Below are 27,316 nucleotides of genomic sequence, written 5' to 3' on the forward strand. Positions count from 1 at the left end.
ATAGGATGGGAGGAGGATCATACCCAACCTGTCTCCTTCTGTAATGGGCTCTGGGGTGGCATACAAAGATCTACGCTGTCTGGGGCGGCCAGGGGGCAGTTTAGGGAGGACACGAAGGGGAGGGGCAAGATATCCTAGATAGCAGCTCCCATACCACCGATGCGGTAGCCACTTATAGGCAGAAATTCCGCAAATGTAAAAGGAGTGGCCATTTCCTACCAAGCCATTATAACCGCTACTCCACCTATTTGTTTCTTTGTCATCAAACGTTGCAAACCGGGCGGTAGAGTTGGATTTGCCATTAACATAGACAGGGACAGAAGCATCACTGTCAGGGGATAAATAATACTGACAGGTGCTATTCCCAGCGGACCAGGTGTGATTGCTGGACTTGACCTGTCGATAACACACCAACCCGGGGGCCACTGACCGCAGCCTAATAGGGGAAGGGATCTGCGTTGAGTTGGCCCGTGGCTCCCAGGGGTCGTTCCTCAATGCATACTGGGATTCAATGGTACAGTTTTGCGACAAGGGGGTATCCGAGGTATTTCTTCCCCTACTGAACCATCTCCAACAGATATCTGACCAATTTTGGGGAACCGCCCTCCAGGGTAACCCTGCTGCGTGGTGCGGGACTTGGGAGCATACCCAGCAGTTAGAGAGGTTGAACTCTTGGGCAAAGCAAACCTTCAAGGACTCATATGTGTTTGTTTCCAAGTTAGTAGGGATCCCTTTCCATCCCGCATGTGGTCGGGGGGAAACGGGAGGTAATGAGAGGAGTGTCCTATAGCAAAGAGTACCACTGTGGCAGACCCTGGACCTGTTTCCATGCTGGGCAGGTGACCCTAGAGCCTAACAATTACAATTCCCCAAATACCCACAAAATAACAATTACCAATAATAGGCAGATTAAAAACAAAAAGGACCAGGCCACCAGGTTAGGCCGGCCCTGTGAGAGTAAACACAACCAACGCTTAGAGTTTTCACGGGGAGTGCGCTGCAACTGTCCAAAGAGACCACAGGGCATTCCCAGCAGATCTTACTGTTTTTTTGAACAACAGTTTAAGTCCCAGGTCGTTGCTGGTAGTCCTTTTCCGAAGGCTGGACGGTCCACCGTTCAGGAGCGGGCACTGCCTTCAGCGGGAGTGATGAATCCAGTTCTTGTGTCCCTCGACCTTTGCTGCTGTGTGGGAGACCAGCAGGACGGTGTGGGGTCCCTTCCACTTCTCTTGGAGAGGCTCGTCCTTCTAGGTCCAAACGAGTACGGAGTCACCTGGCTGCAAGGAGTGGATCGGGGCATCCAGCGGGAGAGGCTGCAAATCTTTGGTATACCTGTGGAGAGAACAAAGAACAGCAGACAGAGAGCACATGTACTGAGATAAGAAACCACAGCCTACCTCCCACTCCCCTGCCAGAACCGGTGTACCGTTCATAGGCCATGCCCTTCCAAACATAATCTCGAAGGGACTGAGCCCTAACCTGCCCTTTGGGAGAGTGCGAATGAGGAGCAAAACAAGGGGTAGAGCATCAGGCCACTTAAGGGAAGCCTCTTGACCTTTGAGAGGTGCTGCTTAAGTGTCTGATTTGTACGTTCCACTACTCCACTGGCCTGCGGTCGCCATGGTGTGTGGAGCTTCCAGGGGATTTGCAGGGCATCCGATATCTTCTGAACAACTTGAGATGTGAAGTGTGTTCCGTTGTCAGATTCCATCCACTGGGGAGTCCGAAGAGGGGAATGATCTCCTTGAGAAATTTAAGAGCCACCGTTTTGGCATTGTTGTTACGACATCGGAAGGCTTCAGGCCATCCGCTGAATCGATCCACTAAGACGAGAAGGTATCTGAATCCTTGGGTCCGGGGGAACTCAGTAAAATCTATTTGCCAAACTAGTCCTGGGCCTGGGGTAGGCTCCAGAGTGGCTGGTGGCACTGACACTCCTGGTCGAGGGTTGTTCTTTTGGCTGACTAGACATTCAGCCTGTACCTGGGAGGCCAGGGGTCTAAGTCCAGAGGTTAGAAAATATTTATTCATAAGCTGGGTAAGAGCCTCCCTGCCAGCGTATAGTTCTTTGTTTCTTCATCAGGGTCAGTTCTTAATATCTTTTGTAGTCAGGAATTCCTGGACTTCGTGGTTTCAATGAAGCAAGTGTTCCTTTTTCTCTTTTCCTAAAACAGTGTGGTTCAGCATCATACAGGGGAGAGGTTACTAGCACATCACCCTGTCTTTAAATAGGCTTATCATCAGTCGGAGAGTCCTCCCAAGGTGGAGGGGTCTTTTTACAGTGAGAAGCATGGGTTCAGGTGGGCAGTCCTTGGTACTTCACAGCGGTGTTGGAAAGGGCCTTTCCAGTGTGGAGCCAAAGCAGTTTTTCGTTGATGGACTTTACGTAGACTCAGTCTCCTTGTTTCAATGAATGGCAGGGCTGCTAGGGTCATTGGTTAGCACTTCTTTTATGTGTGAGAAAAGAAACCTAACACATTTCATTAATGCCTGGCAGTGTTTTGCAGATCTCATAGTTGCTTGGGCACATTCAGGCCCCCCTTTTCTTGGTTGTCAGCCAAGTCTTAGCTGTGAACAATGCCCTTGGATGGGGCCAGCATCTTATCTTTGGACTGAGCTTGCTAGCTATATTTTTTTTCCTCAGTTAACTCGTTCTGTTCTTTTTCTTGCTCTCCTTCTTGGCTTCTTTTAACTTACAAAGGAAACTTCCACTCTTCACTCATACACCTTTTCCCAACAATGAACACATACACATTGCCATTATACACCCTTCCAGCAAAATAACTTCTATACAGAGCTTTGGAGCAACAAACCAGGACGAGTACACTCACTTTTGAGGAGTCCAACAAAGTTCAGGAGGCTTTCAATGGCTTTAAGCAAGGGATTAGACCCACAGCAGCAATCAACAAGTCATCCACATATTGCAGGAGGAGGACCCTGTCCTCATTGTCCCACTCCTCCAAGTCTCTGGCCAAAGCCTGGCCAAAGAGAGTGGGGGAATTTTTAAATCCCTGGGCCAGCACTGTCCAGCAAAGCTGCTTTTTAACCCTTCTGTGGTCCTCCCACTCGAAGGAGAAAATCTCCTGAGATTGGGTGTCGACCGGAATCGTGAAGAAGGCATCCTTCAAATCTAGGACAGAAAAATGGGTGTACTGCCCCCCTATAGAGGCCAACAGTGTATACGGATTTGGAACAAGGGGGTGCAGAGTCTTAACCCGCTCATTAACTGCCCTCAGGTCCTGAACCAGCCAGTGTGTGCCATTGGGCTTTCGCACGGGCAGAATGGGGGTGTTCCAAGCTGACTGGCATTCTCGAAGTACCCCGCACTTTAGGAACTGGTCTATAATTTCCTGCAGTCCCTCTCTGGCTTCCCTCTTGATCGGATACTGTTTGATTCGCACTGGGCTTTTTCCTGGGAGAAGCTGAATACGAACAGGGGTCTGACGGGTTGCCTTTCCTGGGATCCCTGATGCTCATACCAGAGGAAAAACCTGCTTTTCCCACTGGCTCCATTCTGGGGCTTGCATGGCTGAGGGCTCAGTTGCAAGAGTAATTATCCAGGCATTCTCTGGGGGTAAGGTGAGGGTTATTTCATCTTGAGTGAAATGCAGGGTGGCACCTAAGCGACAAAGCAGGTCCCGTCCTAGTAGAAGTGTTGGACAATCGGGGAGGTAAACCAGTTTGTGAGACAGAGTTCTGTTTCCCAAAGCACATTCCGCTGGGGCATATACTGGGCATTTGATTCCTTTCCCTGTGGCACCCACCACAGTGAGGGATTCTGACACAGGCAGCTGCAGGGGTTGGTTTATGGCGGTTCGTGCAGCTCCAGAATCTATTAAAAAGTTTATGTCCAAGTCTCCCACCCTCATGTTTACTCGGGGTTCCGGGGGCAGGATAGTCCGTCTCCCCTGACACCCCTATTCTTGGTCCTCCGCTGCCATCATAGGGGTACCTTCCCTTTCGGGGCACTCATTTTTCCAGTGTTCCTCCTTTCGGCATCTGGCACACTGGTTGCGACCCAGACGCCTTTCCTGTGAGCCAGGGCACCCACGTCCATGTCCTCTCATTCCCCGGCCCCTTCCACATTCCTGGAATTTTCCCCTGCCACCCGCCTGTACTGCTGCAACCATCATTTTCGCTTGCCTTTTTTCCTTTTCTTTAGACACAACCTGATTACGCTCCACCTCAGACAGCAGGGTCCGCATAAGTACATTACAATCATCCCATTCAGGCTTACAGCTAGCCAGGCACCCTTCAAAGACCGAGATAAACTTGCTTGGGTTCGTAGAGAATTCCCCTGCCTGGGCCTTAAAGGCTGCTAGGTCCACCGGGTTAAAAGGCACATGAGTGTAAACCTGCATAGTAGTGGCCTGATTCCTATCTAAGCCATGTCTGGACATCACGGTCTCAGTGATCAACGGATAAAATTCCACCGAGGGGGCAAACTCTAGGACCTGAGACACCTTATCTTTATATGGTGGGGGTGTGATAGCCGAAGGGGACACCGGACCTGCCATTACAGCTGTGGGGGGGTTCTGGGGACTAACAGTAGCTACTACTGAACCTGTCGGAGTCAAATTACACCTTTGCAAAATATCTGACCTATCTCTTAGCAACATAAACAACTGTACATACATCTGTTCATTCCATTTACCCGTACGCTGACAAAACAGAAGTAATTGAAGGATCGTGTTAGAATTAAGTGATCCTTCCGGGGCCACCTTTCCTGGTCCTCTAGCTGATATTGAGGCCAGTCTATTGTACAGAACCTTTTCAGTTTACTTTTAGTTATTGGATTTGCGCCAATTCACCAGAATGCATTCCAAGGGTGTACACCTTGCCCTGCCTGCCATACTCTGTCCCTGCCCCATATTAGGGAAACACTGGGCGTCCCCAGGTCAAAACAGGTAGACAGTGGACATCCCCAGGTCAAGACAGATAAAGTCCCCACTGGACTGTTCCTACCTTATCCACGGGACCGGTTCCCCACCGTCGCCCGCAGCTGCTTCTCCACTACTCGAGCGCGTTGCACGGTTGTGCCCTCCGGGATCAACCAAACCACGTCTCCGCCAAGGCCCCCGATGAAGTCACTGGTGAGCGCTCTGGGCGTCGGTTGTCGTCGTAATCCGTCGGCCGCCAGGAGGGATCCAGGCAAGGCTAAATTTCAGCCTCGAGCCCCACGTTGGGCGCCAAAACAGTTGCCGGCACACAGTGCCCGAGGACAGCAACAGCGGGTTCGTTGCCCGGTGTGCTTCACGCCAATAAACACACCAGGGGTGGAGGAGCAATCAAAGTTTATTTGAGATCTCAAAGCGGTGCAAGGAGACTGGCACGTCTCAAATCAAGCACACTAACAGAAACAGTTTTTCTTCTTTTATACATTTTGCAGTTAAGCCTCATCCCCCTCCTTCCCCCTCTAACCCTCCCTTTCTCCCCCCCATTCCTCCCTCTACCCTTCCCGTCCCTGGTAATAGTTACTAAGCAAATAACGATTACATTTAAGCAGTTAAGTCATTCTTGGCAGCTTTAAGCCTAGCTTGTTAGTAACTTCTTTAAACCATTATCTTGTCCTTTTTCCCTTCCCGTCACACCCCCCACATCCTCATGCACCTGTAGCCTTCTGCCTCCCCATTCACCCCACATACCCCCCACGCCGCCTCCTCTCTCCTTCACTGCGCCCTCTTATCCCCACCCTGCTCTTGTCCTTGACCTTTTTCCCTCCCCATCCTCTCTCCTCCATGCCCCCTCCCAGCTTTTTCCCTCCAACCCACCCTCCTCCCTTCCCGGCTGGGTGTGTCTGTGTTGGCAAGTGTGTGCATACATGGGTTGTATGTGTGTAAGAGACTGTATGTCTTTGTGTAGGGATGTGTGTGTATTGCTGCATGTGTATATACCTGTGTGAATACAATTTGTAGCCTAACTCTTTGACTTTAATTCCTTTTCGTGGCTTGCACACACAAAAATTGATGACATAAAATATGTGTATTCATTTCATAACAAGTTTTTAAAAGAGAAGGGAACTCTAAGAGAAATGTATTGTTTCTTAAAAAGTGGCTGTTGTTGACTAGTAATTGCAGAAGAGCCGATATATCAGACATTTCTCCCCACCTTTGTCTAGCTACATTATAAACTCTTCCTTGCAGACTCTCTTTTTATGTGTATGTCCAGCACCTATCACCCTGTATCCCTGATCTTAATTGGGGGTCTCTAGGCATTAAACAACAATTGTATTTGGGTTATTGCTGGTTATGTACTCTATGTATCATCTGACTTTTAAAAACTAACTTTATATTTGTGGATAATCTAAGCACTATACCCAGATTTACAGACACTCTTTCCCAACCTATGTCTTATATATATATATAACATTAACTTTAATAAAATTTTAAAATAAATAATATGGAAGTATGTGTGTCAGTGCATGCTAGATGTGTACACATGAATACATGCATGTAGCTGCATGTAGGTGTGGGAGTCAGTTTCTACAGATTTATTTATATAGGGATATAGACAGGTGTGCATTTCTGTGGTTGTGCTCTATGGATTTGTATTTGGACTTCAGGAGTGGGCCTTTAACAGAAAAAATCATGAAAACGTTTGTGAAATTTCGTTTTTTTTTAATTACCCTTTTTGACTATTTCGCTGCCAGCTCTAGCATCCTGTAACAAATAAAACCTGAAATTAGCATAATACATCTGTCAAAACAATAAATATGCCTGTTTGGGCCTTGCCGTGAAAATGAGCCTGAGAACAAGGGTGAGGGAGAGCAAGCAATGGATGGGAGGGGGATGGAGTGAGCGGGGGCCAGGCCTCCGGAAGGGGCGGGGCAGTGGGCAGGGCAAGGGTGTTCGGTTTTCTGGAATTAGAAAGTTGTCAACCCTACAATTGGCCAGGGCTCTTGGGCCCCTAGGATAATCCGTCCCTGCGTGCCCTCCCAGCTGATGTGGTATTGGGGATGTGAACTGAGAGCAAGGGGACTGTCTCCTCCTGTAGGCTCAGTGCTTTCACCTGCTGGTATGTGGGCAGTGAAGAGAAGGATCAGGAGAAAGCAGTGTGATTCAAAGGCAGTGATGAAGAGCTGGGTCTTCTAGGGGGGTGACAAGTGGGGAGACTTGGCCAAGGGGAGGTAGCAAGGGGGAAGAGTAGAACAATACTTTGGAGTAGATGGGGGTGACTGAGACAAAGATAGACAGTAGGGCATAGGAGCAGAAAGGATCAGACTTGGGGGGAAATGGGTAGAAGGGTCTATAACCATTAGAGTACAGTTCCCTCAACACCTAGAATAGAATCAGGATTCCTGAGTTTCAACATCTCTCTGCTGTCAGCAAATGGCTGTGAAACCCACTGGCAAAGTGAATGCTTTCTCTCTCTTTAGTGGCTGATGCACAGAGGATGACAACCTACTACTGCTATCAGTTATTCTGTTAGACCAAGAGGCAGAGGTCTGTGCTGTGGATCTAATGGTTCTACTCCGGTGCTGAACCATGTGGGATTTAATATAGTTTCATTTGAGGGAATCTCTGCTTTCAGTGTGCTTTTTTAGAAACCTAGGAAATTACTTATGAAAATACATTAAAAGAAAGTTAAGGTGGCAAAGTTAAGCACTTAAAAGTTAAGAAATGCCAGAACTAACATTGCCTGTACAACCTAAATTCAGCCCCCTTGTACATATGTATTTTGATACAGTCTTTAATCACATGATCACATACTATTTTTTCCACAGGACCCCACCTCACTCAGTATCCCACACAATTTTATATTATTCCTCTCCATACACTGTCACTGACCACTGCGATAGATAAGTGTTGTGATGTAGCAGTTAGTTGCAGCAAGTTATCAGATCTTCCACCGCGATTGGAGGACAGGTGCAACTGCAGCTAGCAGGGCCGGCTCCAGGCACCACGCCACCAAGCTTGTGCTTGGGATGGCACCTGGAGGGGGACAGCGCGGTGCTCCGGCTCTGGCCGCCGGGGAGAGCGGAGCCCCGGCCGGGCTCTCCCCCCTCCTCCTGGGGCTCCGGCTGCCAGCGGAGCCGCGGCGGGCTCGCCGCCCTCCCCCCGGCGCTCCGGCTGGGCGGGGAGAGCGGCCTGCGGCCGGGCTTGGAGCCCTCCCCTGCTGCACTGGGGAAGGATGGGGGGTGGCGGGAGGCTTTTTTGCCTTGGGCGGCAAAAAAGCCAGAGCTGGCCCTGGTAGCTAGAGGGAGCTGGTCTGAGCAGATGATCCAAAGGGCCTGTCTTGGCTCTAAAATAGAGGAATGTTTGAATGAGTTGTAAAACCTACTACAGAGTTTCAGGGCCATTAGAATATCTGCAACCGCCCACTGTAGCAGCTGATAATCCACTAGGTATGTCAGGAAACAGGAACAGAAGAGTGCTTCCCTCCATTCTATGATTCTGACACTCTGCTGCACGCTGTCAGTACCCTCCTGAACTCCACTTCTGCCCTGGCATTCACACAGTGCATGCAGCCTCCCTGCTCTGTGTGCTGCACTGTTGCCCTGGAAAGTTCTAGCAGGCTGTTGGCATTCACCACCGTGCATCACAAGGCTCAGTCGGAGCCGCCAAAGGGGATGTCGTAGAGGGAATGAACACGATAAGGATGAGCAGGCACTAACAGCTGGAAAGTCTGGAAAAGGTGACATAGTTAAGTGTATGTTAGGCTAAATAGCTTGTGTTTGCCAAACCGGGACTAATGTTGTCTTTTATTGTAATCAAGAGAAGGCCTAAGTTTATCTGGCACTCCTGTAGGAGCTGGATTTTATAATGTACTATGAGAATGAATGTATGATTTGATTTCATCTTGTCAGGCACCCTTTTTGAACAGCAGAAAGGAATGACTGACCAGAACAATCCTTATGACTAATTATGGTCATCCTTTTGTTTTAGAATAAGTTATAAAGCTACTATGGTTTCCTATATGTATTACAAATTAGGAAGTAAGAGACAGGGGATTCTCTAATGTATCTATGTTAAGAAGCTTAGAGGAATGTTGAGAGCCTGAAGCCCCAATGTGAATTGTTTTAGTTATAAGATTTAGCAAGGCTTGATTTACAATGTATTCTGCTGAATATACAATACTGCTGTCTGTATACCTTTGAAGGTTTCTGTAAGAGATTGTTTGTGTGAATGAGGAATGCATGCATTAGGAAAAGATAAGGTGTGAAAGCCATCACAAATGTCCAGATGGTCAAGAAGAAGTGAGAGACTTGGAAAGACCAGGAGACAATCAGAAAACAGCCATTGTATCCAATGTTAAACATGTTAGCAGCACTGACGACCTCAGAGGTGAGGCAGCCACCCCCGAAGGTGAGACAACAAATAGAAAATAACGATGGGAATCAGGACAATAACCATCAAATAATAACACCACTTAAGGACTAATGATTACAGGATGACATTGCAAAATGCATGGACTCAAATGAGAATTTACAACTGTAAAGCTGGGGTGTTTTGCCATGGAACTCTGGGTTCAGTCCTGCAAAGCCTCGGAGCATCAGATCGCGACCGACAGAACCCAGCTCCACACTCGTGCTCAATCTAACTGGCCATTAGATTGACTCGAGCTACAACAGACTGGTATCTATGAACATCACTGGCAGGACTATGTGTGTCTAAAAAGCATATGCTAACTGTGGTATTCTCAATAAATGCTGTATATTTACCTTCCTCTATAAAAATCCTGTGTGTTTTAACACTCCTGTGCACCTAACCCACTGCTCTGCACTTAGGGTTGCCAACTTTCTACTGGAACAAAACCGAACACCCTTGCCCTGCCCCGCCCACTGCTCACTCTATTCCCTCCTCCCTTTGTCACTCACTCTCCCCACCCTCACTCACTCACTCATTTTCACCAGGCTGGCTCAATGGGCTGGGGTGCAGGAGAGGGCTCTGGGCTGGGAGGTGGAACCGAGTTGTTCAGAGTATGGGAGAGCCCTCCAGGCTGAGGCAGGCGGTTGGGGTGTGGGAGGAGGTGCGGGCTCTGGGCTGTGGGTTCCGGGGTGGGGCCAGAAATGAGGTGATCAGGGGGCAGGAGGGGGCTCTGGGCTGAGGCAGGGGGTTGGTGTGTGTGTGTGAGGGCTCTGGCTGGGGGTGCAGACTCTGGGGTGGGGCTGAGGGGTTTGGGGTACAGGAGGATGTTCCAGGCTGGGACCAAGGGGTTCAGAGGGCAGGAGGGGGATCAGGGCTGGGGTAGGGGTTGGGGCATGGGGGGGACTCAGGGGTGCAGGCTCCAGGCAGCGCTTACCTCAAGCAGCTCCTGGAAGCAGCAGCATGTCCCACCCAGCTCCTACACCGAGGCACAGCCAGGCAGCTCTGCACACTGCCCCATCCACAGGTGCTGCCCCCACAGTTCCCATTGGCCACAGTTCCCAGCCAATGGGAGCTGCAAGGTTGGCAGTTGGGGCAGCATGTGGAGCCCCCTGGCTAACCCTACACATAGAAGCCAGAGGGGGGACATGTCACTGCTTCGTGGGAGCTACACGGCACCAGCAACTGGACAGTCAGTGGCCCAGTCAGCAGCAGGGCCGGCTTTAGGCCAATTCCCCCGAATCGGGCCCCGCGCTTAAGAGGACCCCGCATCCAGTGGCAGGGCCGCCCAGAGTGGGGGGCAAGTGGCAGAGAATCCCTTCCCTGGCTAGATTTTTAATTTTTACTCACCCAGCGGCGCTCCAGATCTTTGGCAGCGGGTCCTTCAGTGCCGCCGAAGACCCGGAGCGAGTGAAGGACCCGCCGCCAAAGACTAGGAGCGCGGCCCGGTGAGTACAAGCCCCACGGTTTTTTTTTTTAACGTGTTTTTTTTTTTTCAGTCATCCCTGTCGGGGCCCCATTGAAATTGTTCGAATTGGGCCCCGCACTTCCTAAAGCCGGCCCTGGTCAGCAGGTATTCTGGTTGAAAACTGGACACCTGGTCACACTATCTGCACAGGACCGTGCTCTCCTCTCGCAGGGCTGCACAGCTGGAAGGGGGCACAGCCGGCAGGTGCAGTTCTGGGGCGCCAGGCTCTGCGCTCCGTGACACCAGGGCTGCAGGTCGTTCCGCCAGGCGCGGCTCGCCGGGTGTGACACGGCGGGGGGTCCAGGCCCGGCGGAAATGCCGGGAGGGGATGTTCGCTACGAAGCCCGAGCGGGCGGTACAGGGCAGAGGCAGCAGCAAGGCGCGCTACAAACAGCCGTGCCAGCGCCGCGCCCCGCGCGCTGCTGCAGGGCAGCAGGTTCCCTGAGACCGAGGAGGAGTCGGCGGCGCCGGAGGCAGTATAGGCCCGCCTACTCTGCAGCAGGGCAGAGGCGGTGCGCGCGACAGGGCGCCACCAATGTTCCGCCCCTTCCCCTCTCTGCTAGGCCCCGCCCCCTCCCTCGCGGCGGCGCCTCAGCCGCGGCGGCCATTTTGTGGCGCTGCTCGGTCGGTGGCGCTGGGCTCGCGCGGGGAGCGGGGCCCGGGCGGCGATTAGCTCCTTTCTAACCCTTTTTCCGTACAGATTCCTCGGTAAGAAACCGGCAGCGTCCGGACCGGGCCTGGCCCCGGCCCCGCCCCTCAGCGGCCCCTTCTCCGCGCGGCCGGGCCCTGTCTTGGGGGGCTGGGCCAGGCCCGGAGCGTGTCCTCCCAGCTGCACAAAGGGGGGAGGGGCAGGGACTGGTCTAAGGAGGCCCCGGGACCTGGGCGGCTGCTGCCCGGGCCCCAGCGTGCCCGTGTCTCCGCTCGCGTTCGCAGGGCTCCGTTGTCGCCCGGGGCCGTAGATGCGGGCGCCGCTCACGGCCCGGCTGCGGCCTGGAGCGCCCCGCTGCGCCCGCTCCCCGGGGGCAGAGTCTGGCCCCTGCGCGGCTCGTGCGAGTTGCGCGGCCTCTGCGCGGAGTAGGCGGCGCGCTCGGGTGGGCGTGGAGAGCCCGTGGTCGCGGAGCCGTGTTTTCTTCTCGCAGACAGCCCGGCGGCCTCCGCCCCTTTGTGCTCTGCGCTGTTGAATGTGAGTCCCGGCGCGGGGCTTTGGCTCCAGGGGCCTAGGAGCGGAGGCTGGGAAACAGGAGTGAGCTGGCTACTGACTCGCCTTTAACGTGTCAGCGTCTCGGGGCGCTTTACAGACATGAGTGATGGCTCCCTCGGTGCGTGCAACCAGTGTTCTGCTGCGACAGTGACAACAAATTAACGTCAAGCTTGTATGCCTTTGGGAGGGGGCAGAAATAAAAGCAATGGCACTATTAGGTTGTGATGGTGATGTTTGTACCCTCATAGGCCCGCTGGATACAAGGTGTAAGCACAACACTTGGTGAGCTGACTACAGCATTTGTGGCAATCAAATTCTCCTTTGTGGTTCACATTGTTTCACCAGTTGGTGTGTGGTCAGAGGATCCTGGTATGCCTTCGCTCTAATTCCTTCTGGATTGACTAGACCCACTGCTCAATAATAGGAAATACAACTAATCATTACAGCCTCTCTTAGAGAGACAGTTGGGTTATCCACTGTTGATACTGGACAGGAACAATTGTTGGCATCTTTCAGTGAGAGGGCCTGGAGGTTGCCTCTTTGCTCTTTTCCAAAGTGAATATGCGGCCATGATGAAAAAGGAAGCTGTGCCTGGAAAGCAAGTAGGGAGGAGGAGTTGGCAAAAGTGAAGTTTAAATAGGATAAAATGCCCTTATCACTAACATAAGGAATGAAACTGTATGACAGATGTTATGTAAACTGGTGTTACTTTAATCATAACTGCAGATTGGTGATATATTCAGTACTGTAGCTTTTTCTTAGGTGCTGTATACTATAGGAAAATGTGCTTCAAAATGGGTCCTAAGAAGAATGCATCTAGATTCTGTGTTAATACAGGAGGTTGAACTAGATAATCTCAATGGTCCCTTCTGATGTTGGAATCTGTGAAACATGAGTCTCTGAATTTTCCTCTTTCTTGGGGGGAGAAAATATCTTGGTTCTTGCTGTATTATCTTGTGTCCTTAGACTTGTGTATCCCTTTCCCAACTCTTATTGCTGGGGTTAGGCAAGTAGATCAGTGCATCTTTTTCCACCTTTAGAGAACCTCATTGCTTATTTTCACCTGTGACCTAAATTGGGTCTCATCCTAGTCTCTAGTGGATATTTGTCTATAGTGCAAAACCAATGGGGAATGTGGCAGAATTGATTTTTTTTTCAAGAAAGGCATAAATATAGAATTATGAGGGTGATTCAGATCACAATTGTCAGTTCTGTATGAAAAAGCAGTACCTGCTTCTTACTTCATTTGGTTGTGTATGTAGGTAACACCCTTGTGAGCACCAAATTCACATGAAAGAATGTCTCTGTGACAGTGTAATGTGGTCTTTTAAATGTTCTGATTCAAGATCTAGAAAATAACAGATTTGTCTAAACAAATCATGATGTTGGCTAATGGTAAATGAATTATGCTGGATGGGTACAATGGAAAGTTCAAACATGGTAGACTATTTGAAGAACGCTATTGGGTTTTGCATACTATAATGTGTTTTTTTGTAGGATAATGTATCTTTAGCACAGTATTACTTTAGCCTATTTTTATTAGTTTTAGGTTTCTACATAAGTATACACAACTGGAATGGTTTTTGGTCTGTATAGTGGAAACGTTCTGAATTATCTGGAATTTCTTGGTAAAATGTTGCTTCTGCATGAAAGATCTATTCCAAATCCATACTTAAATAGATAAACATTTGTGTGAAAGCTGTCCTTCAGGTTATGTTGCATCTTTTTGTATTGGAAATTACTTTTTGAAACTGGCTACTCTTTGGAGCAAATAGCAGATTCCTAATTTGGGGTTGTCTGGTCTTGAGTCCTCTTTTTTAAATAAAAAAGCATGGCTCTGTTTTGGAGATGAGTATATTTGTCATTTTAATCAAAAGTCTAACTTGCGGGACTTCAGTTTACATATTTTTCTCACTTGTAATTTTGCTGTTGGTGTCCTGTTTACTGAAAGGTTTTTGAATGTGACTGTTTGTTTTAATCTTTTGATAGTGAATTCTTTCAGATTATATTCAGTACATTTAACTCCAGTTTGTGGATGCATGTCAATACTAAATGTTTACAGCAGATGCCCCTGGTGGTCCAACTTCATGAGAAAAGGGCAACTATTCATACTTCTTCTGATGACATGTTTCTCAATTTTTTTCTTAATATATTTTTCTATAGGTACTTTCCAGAGAGCCAAGAGTATAGTGTGAGGTGGTCTATTAGGTAGTGGAATAGTTAATAAGTGATTTTTTTTTTTCAGGTGTAGACACAAGCATTTCCAGTAAAACCATATAGCTTTTTTGCTCACTCTTGTGATCCCTCGAATAGAAATTTAATAATCTTGAGTACAAAGAATGACTGGGATCTGACTCTTGTATTGCATGTTAGATTAGGGCTGTAGACTGCAAACAAAAAGGCATGGGTTCCCGTAGTACAGTATGTGAAAGCGCGCGTTTTCCAAAGATGAGACTTTGACATGTGTCTTAGCTCAAAAGTTTTTGCTGGTTCTTGGAAGGGTGTTGATATATGTAGTTAATTATTTCTCATCAGCAGCATAAGGTACTGTTTTGCTTAGGTGGGGATAGGAAGGTGCAGAATTAAAAAGCAATTGACTTAATAGTGTTAGTAACAAATGGCTTGGGTAAGGTTTTATTATTCAGTATCAGGATTTGATTCTGCATTGTGAGTTTTGGGGGTCAAAGGTGTGACCCTTATCTTCTAAAGATACATTGACTAATTCGGGTGTCTGGAAAGGGGAAAAAACAACCAACCAACCATTGGAGATGTTAAATACTGTGTAATGAGTGTCTTCTGGCTTTTAATTTGTATTTTAACTCTTATGAGTTAAAATTTGGTAACAAAGTATAATTAAGCAAGTACAATTATCAAAATGTAAGAGATTAACAAATGTTTAAATTTTTTGCACTTAGTCTTTTGGTTGCTATATGATGCAGTGCTTTGTGGTGGTCTCAGACCTGAACTTTCTTAATATACAGTTCATTGTGGACTGTTACTGCTGTTGTGTTGCCTGAATTGATTTTTGCCTCCATTTATTCTTTATTGCAGTCTAAAAGTTGGTTTTAATTGGTTGCCCACAGGATTGGCTTGGCTTCTGCTACTTATTAAGAAAAAAACATCAGTCTCTGCAGGTAAGAGATTTTTGACATGAAGATTTCTTTTTATGCTTATTGACTACATGTTAAGAAATATTCTTAACAATTATGTGGAATATATGAATTGGTATCAAAATATTTTGGTCAGTAAAAATTGCGCGCGCACACACACAGTTTGGCTTTTTAGCTCTGATTCCCATTGGTAATCATTTTTATGTCAATGTTGTCCTTGTAAATGACTTTTCTGCCAAATTCTGAAGTAGTGCTATTTTATCAGCATATGGTAATTTTTAATACTCTCTCCAACAATTCTCCACTGTTTGTAAATGTAGGTATTTGCTGCAGGCAATAGTTCTGCATGTTCCTAAAAGCTATAGATATCAATGAGTAAAATATATAGTATTTGGGTTCTTATAACTAGGATTTGCAGTATTTAGAGAGCTCGGATATATTTATTTCTGAGAAGGTATTTAGGCTTTCTTAATTTAACAGGTGAATGCTAGTCTTTGCAAAAAAGTCTGCCACCTGCTCAGTTTTAGCTATTATTAGTCCCGTAACACATCTCGGGCTAGATACCTTCAATCCTTCCTTCAGCATCAATGCTATTCTGCCTTCTAGACTCTGTCCAAGGATTGCCAAACATGTGCATGTGTTAGTGATGGTATTGTAGATTAACACTCAGCAGGGACTAGGTTGAGCCTTCCAAACTTGTGTTTATACCTGTGAATTATATGTAAATTCAGAGGTTAGTCCAGTACCTTCTCTGTTCAACACTTTTTACATATGGCCTTAAATTACTTATTATCTTCTATCTACGTACCCAGTTTCTGTTAATCTTCCTGAAAGTTACACATTGTGAGTGTATAACATTGACAAATATTGTCTTCTTATGTGTTGCACACTTACGATAATAGCAATTATTTTTGAAACTGGAAATACAAGTAATTGTCTATCAAGATAAACATAAGCTTTTAATTGAAATGATTTCTTAATTTGAATTTAAATTAGATTTTTGCATGTGGATAGTTATTCACTTTCCATTTTTAGTCATAAATTGCTAAAGTGGATTTTATACTTTTTTAATTTAGTAGAATTTCAGATTTTACATAGATGCTTCATACTTTAAATGCCCATCTGTACTGCAAAAGTCAAGATGAGGGGCTGTCAGTTTACAGTGAGAACAACATAATCCTGAACACAATTGATAAGCCCACACTATATTTGCAACCATCACCTTCCAGTATTGAACTGGAAAGTAGAAATGCTTTAACCAGGCCGTGCTGCTCCATCACGTTTTGTAGCTTGAATCAATGGGATTTATGTATCTAAATCACTTAGGTGCTTTTGAAAATCCCACTCTTAAGAGTGTAAGTATAGGCTCCTATTTTTTGTGAATTTGGGCATGAGAGTGGTTTTAGGAGTTCATAATTTTGTTAGTGAATTTCTAAAATGTTTATATTAACGTTGAAGCCATTTTGTTTTGAAATGACAGATATTATGCAACTAATAAGCTTTTATAAAAAAATACAGTTTTAACCCCTGATGTTGCAAGCACTTATAGACATGCTTTACTTCAAGCACGAGTAGTCTCGTTGAGTCAAAGCATCTAGCCATTTAAGTAAAGTTAGATCACTTGTTAAGTGTCTGTATGATCAGGACCTTAATTTTCAATATTTTAATTTTCTACCTGTAGCAGTTTTATAAAATTCGAATAAGATATCCTACCAGGAGTGGTTTTAAAAAAAATTCTACTGCATTTGTGATTGTTAATTTTAAATTACAGAAAGAGTTTATTCTCTGTAATACATAAGTTTCACAGCTGCCTAAGGGGTTGGAATACCTGAATCCCATTAAAATTAATGGGAACTGGGAATCTGAATCCCAGTCCCACTAAATAGGTGACTTTGAAAATATCAAGCTAAAGTAAAACTTGTTAAATTAACAGATTATTAGGCAATTAGACAAATTCTGGCCTGTGGGCCAGATTCAGGATACTAAATGTAATTGTCTGGCATCCATAAAACATTGGGTCTTCAGAATGGAAACCGTAATTAAAAAAAAAAAAAAGCTCCAGGCTTATAGTTGCAGTGATAAGCTTCCAAATGTGATACAGCACTGTCTTAACTTGAAATGACAGTTCTAAGAGGTCTGAACTCCTCAGTCATCTCAATGACATGCTATCTCTGAAACCTACCAATGATTACTTAAGGACCAGATTATAAACTAGGTATGCAAAAGTGGAGCATTTGAAACAAATTTTTAATTTTCTGATTCAGTTATTGCATTTGAACATGCAACTAGAGTAACTGCATGCACACATGAGAAAATAGAGACCCCTGCAAATGTGATATATATTTTTTAATGATCTGATGTCAATTGTAGTTCTATGAATTACAGGTAGTTATAGCCATAATGATGTGGCTCCTGGTGTAATAAAAATGCTGTCTCCCAACAGAATGAGTTTGACACTCTTGTGCTCTTTTTTAAATATCTGGTGAGAAATTTAGCTTGGATTCTAAATACATCCTTAAATCTCCTACTGTTTTGGAGAAATTAAAATATATATTGCACCAAAAATATGTAATTACTAACCACTTAAAGTTGTATAAGTAGAAAACCCATCCAAACCACCTCTTTTTGTAAACATCTTTATTTGTCAACAGTTAATGCTCTTATCTGTTATTGTGACACTCCTGGTGTATGCTTGAGGAAGTCATTATGAAAAAGTCAGTGTTTCATTTGACAAAAGATAAAATAAGTAGTGGAAAAACGTGTGATTTTTGAGGGTATATGGGTAAAAATAATTCAAATATCTAAGTTTAATCTCTTTACGTAGCAGATAATGCTGAGGACTTATGTCTCTTAATAATTAACATTTAGAAGTTCCTGAATACCTTAGTTGGCTCTATTACATGATTTTCAAAACTAATCAGTGCTGTAACGTGGACACTCTTGGACCCTAGCTTTTTAAAAATAGTTTCCTGTTAAATATTTGTAATTTTATCACGTATTTAAGTATCAGGTCCCTCTAATATGAACATTATCCTGTGACGTGACACACAAATTCCCTGTTTTAGAACAGTTCAGTAATGCTGCTTTCCTTAAATTTGTAAGGATTTTTATTATAAATCACTAGTTTTGGAGTTTTGTAGCCTTATTTAAGGATTGGTCAAATTTATGTTTCCTTAAAATTATGTAAATAACACTTCTCTTTTTAAAACAGAACAAAAATGTTTTAAATGCTAACATACTATTGTAGAAATCATAGCAGTTTTTGAGTAATACAGGGTTTGACAAATGGTTTACTTCTATGATGTAAACACTTCTGCTGTTCAGAAGAAAATTACACTATTACATTTGAAAAATGGTTGAGAAAACAAATTTAATTTTCAGATTTTTTTACTATAAACTTAAAAACATATATTGTAAGACTTCTAGAAAGTATTGAAATGAGACCAGAATGGCCAAACTTTTGGAATGTGTTTACTTTTTAAAATATATTTTACCAAAAGACTGGAAAGAGACTTACTTTTAAAAAATACTCGAAAGATTGTGAATATACCTTCCTTTACAATTACACTTCGTATTTCTGTGGAAGAAAGTGTTCTCTTATTGGTAAAATACCAATATGTTTTCATGCATTCCACTTTATTTAGATCACATTTTCTGTTGCCTTAGCAGATTCAGTCCCTTCAATCTAGGAAATTCTGGTAGCAAAATGTAACCAAAGCAGCAGCACAGCAGATAGTGTACCAGTATAGTAGCTTGGGCACTGTTTGTTGCAGGTAATTGACATCTCTGCTGTTGCCTTTAAGGAGACAGGAAGCAGAGTGGGCAGCCACACTTCTAATGCCTACTAGGAATGGGCCAAAGCCTACATAATGTTAAAACCCATTGTTGATGGTGATTAGGGGAGGAAAAGGGCAGACTGCAAAATGCTTCAAAGGGTAGAAATGTTCCTTCTCCAGTTAGAGTGAAACACAGACTGCTAGAGAGCATAAAGTTAGATGCCTTTGATCTGTTGGCCATAATGCACGGGACTGCTCATTTCCCCACAAATGGTGGTAGCCGCCTGTTTTGCCTGAATATTTAGTTCAACCAGGTGTCAGTGTGGATAATCTTCGAATTTTCTGTAACAGTGCACAGCAGGAATTGGAGAATAAGGTCTTCATCAAAACTGCTGGGGGAACTTAGGGAAGGAAATGTAACTGAATTTGAATTTTACTTGTACACTGAGAAATAATGCTTTTAGTGTGGCAGAAAGTGCTTTGGGATCGTATGATCACAATTGGTCAGGACATCCAACTTTGGTGTGACATCTTTGGTAGCACATTGCCTCCTAATGATGCAGTAGCCCATCTGGTTTGTAATTAATTCCCTTATGAATATCTAACATCACTTACTGTGGCATATAGGAGTTTTCAGAGGTCTTCATTCAAGTATTGAGCAGGTTTTCATTGCTTAATGGGGGAGCTAATGGGATTCTAGGGGAGGAGAGGATCAGGTGAAGGATGATGCTGGTAACTACCCAGGACAAGAAACTGACTTCTGAATCAGAATTGGACTAGGCTTCGCAAATCTAAAGCACTGAAACCTTATCCTTCTGCTAAGTGTGTGTTTAGGTTAGGAAAGAACTTGAGGAAAACTAAGGTGTTTGAGATTAGCTAATTCTGTCCTAAACTTTTTCCTGGTGTATACACAGGTTAACTCCTTTTATCTAGAGTTAGCAGGCTGAGGTCAAACCTAAACTTCCTCCGTGGTTGACCTAAACTAGTTAAATTGAGGTTAGCATATTTTACTTATGGCCTTGGTCTGGAGATTTAAGGTAAAAATGTAAGCATGTCCTAGCTAATATGCTAACTATCATTCTAAGTCTAGTTTAGACAAGACACTCTGCCTTTTACACTTGCAAAACTGGGTAAAGACAAGGGAACCTAGCTATAATGCATGTTAACATCACACCTTTATATCCTAGGGCCTTTTGTCTATAGTAGCAAAATAGTTGGGGTTAACTAATAAACATTAGCCAACTCCAGCCTAACCTTGATCTCTCTTCCTAATCAAGTTAAAAACCATAGCACAGGGTTACATTTCACTGTGTAGCCTGTACCACCCTCAGTGCGGTGGGAAGGGTGACCACTTCTAAGGAGTGATGACAGTTCAGACTGTCCCTCACTATTAGTATGGTTCACAGCCTGCGCTGTGGCCCTATCCTTCTCCAGCTGGTATATGAGTTATGGCTCACAGTGAGAGGTAGAACTCTGTTTTTCTTTGCCACTGCCACAGACCTTTAGCTCTAAGGTCCAGAATAGGTTAGGAAAATGTTTTTAAAACATTCATACTGTTTTTAAATACCATTTATCTTGTGTAAGTTAGGAGATGAACTTAGAGTTGATCTCAACCAGCCAATGCATATTTAAAGGTCTTAATTCTTGTCTACACTAGATGCTTAGGCACCATTTTAAAATGCTGGTATTTCCCTAGTCTGGACGGGCCTAAAGGGAGAAGGAAGGACGTAAATGGCTATAGATTTAGGCCAAGTTTATTAACAAATGAGTTAGGCCTCTAAATCCAGAGTTAGGCACCTAATTAAATGGCCTAATTTTTAAAAAGTGGCGAGCTCGCAGTATTCCTATTGAAGTCATTGGAAACTATTGAAAACTTAGAAAACGTAAAGCCATTGAGTTAGTGGGTCTAATTTAGGCACTCATTTTTGAGACTCTTGGCCCTAAGGTTTACATAATTACAGTCACTGGGATACGATATAGCTATGCTCATGCCCTGGTTCTGATCCACAGATCATTAGGCCTTGCTCAGGCTTTGCCTTTAGGCAGCAAGTGAAAGTTGGGAAAATATTGTTTAGAAGTAGTTTTAAATATTGGAGTTTGCAATTCTGGGGCATGTTCCATTAATAAAGTGTATCTGGAAGCATATTTTTCATACTGGGGTAATGCTCAAAGGTCCTGTTAGTATTGGGACCTTATTTTGGTAGGTACTGCATTAACACAGAGGAAGATAGTCCTTGTCCCAAAGAACTTAACTTCCCCCTCCCCTCTTGTTTTTGGGTTAGAGGGCGGTAAATATGTTGTAAAGAAACACAGTAAAAAGAAATTGAAGACTGATTAAAAATTTGACCAAGCTAAATTTAAGGCTATGATTAATTCCAACTAATTTCCTTTCCCCCCTCTGTTTGTGAAGATTTTGTATTTAAGATCTGTGCAAAAGAGAAGGTCTTAATCTTTATTTAAAGTATTGCACTTTTTCTGTTCAGTCAGAGCACGAGTCTTTTAAGTATACAAAAGTGTCTTATTGTTTCAGTAGTCTTCCAAGATTCAAGGTGTGCGGTATGTTTTTTGCATGTGACTACTGAAGTTCAATTGCTTAGCTGAAACATTAATTTTTTGTACATTCCACTAAATATTGAACCATCTGAAGTAATAGTTCTGATTTAACCTCACTCTTGGTTTTTGTATTGACACTTGTTTGGGTCTCAGGCTGAGTTTTCTTTAAAATCTTGATTTAACAGATTATTTTGGATTTTTTGGTGCAAACCTTGAGTTAATCTTGTGTTGTAAATGTTTAATATTTTATTTGAATAAAAGTCTAGAACTTAATATGCTTTAATTTTCAAGATGTCTTTAGGAGTGTGTAATCAATGTAGTAGATGGTGTCTGTAGGTAAATACGTGGTATCATAAACAGTAGTCTGACATAGCCGTTGCCTTTTCTCATCTGCAGGTGTGTGTTGTTTCAGCGCAGCATGGCTGTGGTCATCCGCTTGCAAGGTCTCCCGATTGTGGCGGGGACCATGGACATTCGCCACTTCTTCTCTGGATTGACCATTCCTGATGGGGGCGTGCATATTGTAGGGGGTGAACTGGGTGAGGCTTTCATCGTTTTTGCCACTGATGAAGATGCAAGGCTTGGTATGATGCGCACAGGTGGTACCATTAAAGGGTCAAAAGTAACGCTGTTGCTGAGCAGTAAAACTGAAATGCAAAACATGATAGAACTTAGTCGTAGGCGTTTTGAAACTGCCAATTTAGACATGCCACCAGCAAACGCTAGCAGGTCTGGACCACCGCCTAGTTCTGGAATGAGTGGTAGGGTAAACTTACCTACTACAGTACCTAATTTTAACAATCCTTCTCCTAGTGTAGTAACTGCAGCTACTTCTGTGCATGAAAGCAACAAAAACATACCCACGTTCTCAACTGCCAGTATGGGAACTGCACCTCCAAATCTTGGAGCTACCTTTGGTAGCCCAACATTTAGCTCAACTATACCTAGTACAGCATCCCCTATGAACACAGTACCACCCCCACCAATTCCTCCTATCCCATCTATGCCATCTTTGCCACCAATGCCTTCTATTCCCCCCATACCTGTCCCGCCTCCTGTACCTACGCTGCCCCCTGTTCCCCCTGTACCACCAATACCCCCTGTTCCTCCTGTACCACCAATGACACCTATGCCTCCTATGTCAGGAATGCCTCCTATGAATCCTCCACCTATAGCACCTTTACCTACTGGAATGAATGGGTCTGGAACATCAATGAGTATGAACAGTGGCTTGAATCCATTGTTTATGGGTCCTATGAATCCTGTAAATCCTATTCAGATGAATTCTCAAAGTGGTGTGAAACCCCATTCTATCAACCCAGATGACTTGTATGTCAGTGTTCATGGAATGCCCTTTTCTGCAACAGAATCTGATGTGAAAGACTTTTTCCATGGACTCCGTGTGGATGCAGTACATATGCTGAAGGATCACTTAGGCCGAAATAATGGAAATGGACTAGTTAAGTTTTTCTCTCCTCAAGATACTTTTGAAGCACTGAAGAGAAACAGAATGCTGATGATTCAGCGCTATGTTGAAGTTAGTCCTGCAACAGAGAGACAGTGGGTGTCTGCTGGAGGCCATATAACTTTCAAGCAAACCATGGGTCCTACTGGACAAACCCATCCTCCGCAGACGCTTTCTAGGTCCAAATCTCCTAGTGGACAGAAAAGGTCACGGTCAAGATCTCCTCATGAGCAGGGTTTCTGTGTTTATTTGAAAGGTCTTCCCTTTGAATCAGAGAACAAACATGTGATAGATTTCTTTAAAAAGTTAGATATTGTTGAAGACAGTATTTATATAGCTTATGGACCCAATGGGAAAGCAATTGGTGAAGGCTTTGTTGAGTTCAGGAATGAAGCTGACTACAAGGCAGCTTTGTGTCATCATAAACAGTACATAGGGAACCGTTTTATTCAAGTTCATCCCATAACCAAAAAGGGTATGTTAGAAAAGATAGACATGATTCGGAAAAGATTGCAGAATTTCAGCTATGATCAGAGAGAGGTCATGATGAATACTGAGGGAGAAACAGGCCCGCCAAAGTTGTGTGCACATATATCAAATATTCCATACAATATTACAAAAATGGAAATCCTTCAGTTTCTAGAGGGACTGTCAGTGGAAGAAAACTCTGTACAAATTCTTGTTGATAACAACGGGCAAGGTTTAGGACAAGCACTGGTTCAGTTCAAAACAGAAGATGATGCTCGTAAGTCAGAGCGCCTCCACCGTAAAAAGCTGAATGGAAGAGATGTTATTTTACGTGTAATCACCCTAGAAGAAATGAGAGAAATTGAGAGAAATCCACCATCCCAAGGGAAAAAGTTGCTGAAAATGCCAATGCAAGGGAATGCGGCAATGCCAGGAGTGCAAAATGCTGGTGGGGATGAGCATTCCTTTATGGGTGGTAACTCAAAAGATGCAAATAATGGCCCTCCATTTAATTTTCCCAGTAATTTTAGTGGGTCTAACACATTTGGTCCCCCTCTTCCACCGCCAGGAATGGGTGGCTTTGGTGATTCTAGACCAGGAATGCCTTCAGTTGGAAGTAGTGGTTTACCTGGTGCTGGTATTGATGTCCCAGGTTTTGGGAGTGGTCCTAGTAATCTGAGTGGACCATCAGGTTTTGGAGGGGGACCTCAAAACTTTGGAAATGGGCCTGGTAATTTAGGTGGGCCTCCTAGCTTTGGTAGTGGCCCTCCTGGTATTGCAGGTGGTCTTGGACATTTAAGTGGACCTCCAGGGTTTGGACCTGGACCAGGAAACTTGCATATTAGTGGACCCCCTGGTTTTGGAACAGGTTCTGGAAAGCCAGGCCCAACTGTCATTAAAGTGCAAAACATGCCTTTTACGGTATCAGTGGATGAAATTTTGGATTTCTTTTATGGTTACCAAGTGATCCCAGGTTCCGTGTGTTTAAAATACAATGAAAAGGGTATGCCCACAGGAGAAGCAATGGTTGCATTTGAGTCTCGTGATGAAGCAATGGCAGCTGTTGTTGATCTAAATGACAGACCTATAGGTTCGAGAAAAGTCAAACTTGTTTTAGGGTAGCCGTTCATATAAAATGTTTGTAGAATAGATATTCATAGTGCTGTGATTAATTCATCCAGATTGTTTTTATAGTATTTCCAGGGTAGAACCTGTGGATTGTTTAAATTGCAAACAAATTTGTTTTGAGAAGGCAGAGCACTGGTTTAACCATTTACAGAAGAATCACTGCAAGGATAAGTGTGCAGTGAATTTCCCAGTACGGCTGTGTGGAGAAGAAAGACAGATTCTTATTCACCAATAGAAAAAGTTTGCTCAAGCTAAATTGGCCACATAATGCTTATCAAGGAATCTAGATTGGTTTTATGTAGTTTTGGATTAGGGAAGTAGTTATGTATTAAGATGAAGTCAGTGAGTGTGTGCTATTGCAAGCCACTGTAAAACAAGATAGCTATTCCGAGATTTGGTTAAAAGCTGGCTGAATTTGCTTTGTTACAGGTCAAAGCTTTGTTTAAAGTCCTGAATTTACTTTGCAACTGAATGAATTCTCAGTGTACACAGATTAACTGTTTTGTGTATGTACCTTTATTGTTTTTCAAAGGTTCTTGCTGTATGTGAACAGTCAATTATGCACATTGCTGATGTGTCTACCAAACTAATTCCTATGCATATGAGCAGAACTGTTCTGTAAAATTCAAGCTGTTCTTTGTGGAATAACCTTTAGTTATTTTTATTGTTGCATTTAAAACTGTGCAGAATAAGACTTTTGCCACATAAATGTAGGTGTAACCTCAAATATATTGAGTTGACTGTTTACTTAAAATTGAATTATAAAGTTGATGCCATACAAGCAACAACTAGAAAACACTCATCATTGTTTAAGTAGCTTGATTTGTTAGGATTACATAAATCAGTTGGGATAGGATCGTCAGCACTAGTTTGGATATTTAATGTAGTTCTCACAACTTTGGAACTACTCACATGGAATGTCACATTTAAGAGAACCAAAGGGATTAATATAACTAGAATATTGGAGTCCAGTTAGTTTTAAGAATAGTGTAAAACATATTAAAGACATTTTTGAAATTACCAGTGACTCTGAATATTGCTGTGAGACACTTCAGAGACTAAATTTTATGTTCCCCAAAAAACTTGAATCTACTTTCATTGAGTTATTGCGTATTTTTTCAATAAAGTTATGTTTAATTCCAATTCTGTAAAGAATTACCATTTTCTTTACTGTGTAGTAAAGCCTTTAATGGCGAATAGAGAATCAGAAAGCAATTTTACAAAAGAGTGAAAAGTAGAACTCGCAGTTTGTCTACAATTATAAAAAATTCAGACTCTTCTCTTGGTCTGAAAATCCCACTATTCCCTGCAAATCATTGTACTTAAACACAGCAGTCTATAAACTATTCTGTTTGTTGGGTGAAGAAAAATGGTGCCTTTTAGTGTTGCATATCATGGAACACTGAAGTATGTAGCCTGGCATAATTTAGAGGTGCAAGTGGCAACAGTTTTATTCATGTGGTGTATAGGAGAGATTTGAAAGCCTGTGCAACACTACATCCTGAGAGGATTTCACAGTACAGGAATTTTTGGAAGGATTGTATAAAGGTGTACTACAATAAAGAGGCGGTTGCATTACACAGATGCTTTTGTAATTCATGAGTATCAATTTTTTTTGACAGATTACTAGGTGGTGCTCTGACTTTGGAAAAGTGATGTGATTGTATATACTGTTTAAAATTAAGCCTACTGTTAATAAAACTGTCTCTGAAAATTCATGTTATGCATTTTAACAGTCTTTGGGGATATTGTTTCAACAGCTGATTTTTTTTCCTCTTTGAAAGGCTGAAAGTTCTGTTACTGATGTCAGAAAGATGGGATATTTGAATAGGAGACAAAATAAGTCTATCAGTTTATTTTTTTAAATTTTGCTCTGTTCCTAAAACAGTACATTTTTATTAATTTCATATTATATTGCAGTTATTATTTGGGTGCTGTTTCTTCATATTTCATACTAGAATAAAAATATTGAAAAGGAAAACCTGCCTTCATTGTTCACAGAATTAATTGAATTAAGAATTTATTAGTATGTGGCTTGCAGAAACTGGTGGTAACTGTATTTCAAGCTTGAATGAATCACAACAAGGCATTTCTTGTTGTGAAATGTAATTAAACTATTTCTATCTGGAATTTGATTCCTTGTGTATCTAAGATTTAATACAGTGCTGTGCATCTTGCTCCTCTTGGTATTTGGGTGTGGGATTTTTGGTATACCTTTCAAAATACTCTAGATATTGCTTTCACTGTGAAACATGCTTGTACACATGTTCCTTCAGACTTTCTAACAAGTTGCAGGTTTGTGTTGGAAATCTTTCATTTTCTGATTATTTTTAATTTTCTGTATGGTCTAAAAGATTTGTAAAGCTGTTTCATAAGTTGTGCATTTGTAAATGCTTTAATTCTGTTTTCAAAAATTTATGTAAATGTGCTGTATTTGGAAGAGGAACTTTCTAATGAAGGGTTTGAGTTTTCTTTTCTGCATCTTGCCAAACAGCTGATACGCTCATTGTCCTTTAGTGTAATGGGTTAGTAAATATATCTCTGTAAAATATATACTTGTAAGTATTTCTGTGGATTTCTCCATAAATATTAAGAAATCCTATTTGTCTAGAGAGTTTTGAGGTATATTTTGTATAAACACTGTAATTGTGCACTTTTACAATAGTTAAATATATTAATTTCTTAAAGCTAGTGTAAAGTATGCATTGTGCTAGAATTAGTTGAAAACATCAGTCATACGCCAAGTTGCCATAGCAACTTTTTCATGTTAGACAAACTGTCCTAAACTGTTAAAATCAAAGTAATGAAAATTTAGGATACCATTTATCCATAACTTAAACTT

General features: G+C 43.4%; 2 protein-coding genes and 1 long non-coding RNA gene across 7 annotated transcripts in view; 2 read left to right on the forward strand and 1 right to left on the reverse strand.

Moving 5' to 3' along the window:
- Positions 1–366: 366 nt before the first annotated feature.
- On the reverse strand, positions 367–5,280 carry LOC117886204. The gene is made up of 2 exons (XR_004647896.1): positions 4,966–5,280; positions 367–1,332 (listed from the first exon to the last, which is right to left on the reverse strand). It is a non-coding gene; the product is annotated as an uncharacterized LOC117886204 (long non-coding RNA).
- A 6,070-nt stretch (positions 5,281–11,350) lies between these two features.
- Positions 11,351–27,316, forward strand: part of CPNE1 (copine 1) — an 89,327-nt gene continuing 73,361 nt past the window's right edge. For 2 of the 5 annotated variants that reach the window (XM_034786958.1, XM_034786953.1), the window contains exon 1: positions 11,351–11,481. The gene's annotated coding sequence lies outside the window, so the exon portion shown is untranslated. Of the gene's footprint in view, positions 11,482–15,031; positions 15,109–21,822; positions 21,953–27,316 lie in introns of those variants that run through there. The other 3 variants (XM_034786957.1, XM_034786954.1, XM_034786956.1) reach the window with 3 other exon arrangements.
- Positions 11,391–26,609, forward strand: RBM12 (RNA binding motif protein 12). The gene is made up of 3 exons (XM_034786952.1): positions 11,391–11,481; positions 15,058–15,108; positions 21,810–26,609. Exon 3 carries the CDS (start codon positions 21,832–21,834, stop codon positions 24,466–24,468), a length of 2,637 nt encoding a protein of 878 aa, XP_034642843.1. The 5' UTR covers positions 11,391–11,481; positions 15,058–15,108; positions 21,810–21,831; the 3' UTR covers positions 24,469–26,609.

This window comes from Trachemys scripta, chromosome 12, assembly GCF_013100865.1.
Source record: "Trachemys scripta elegans isolate TJP31775 chromosome 12, CAS_Tse_1.0, whole genome shotgun sequence".
Lineage (NCBI taxonomy): Eukaryota > Metazoa > Chordata > Testudines > Emydidae > Trachemys > Trachemys scripta.

Bases quoted from the DNA above. Each gene is read 5' to 3' on its own strand.
- RBM12 (XM_034786952.1), top strand. From the start codon at position 21,832: ATGGCTGTGGTCATCCGCTTGCAAGGTCTCCCGATTGTGGCGGGGACC.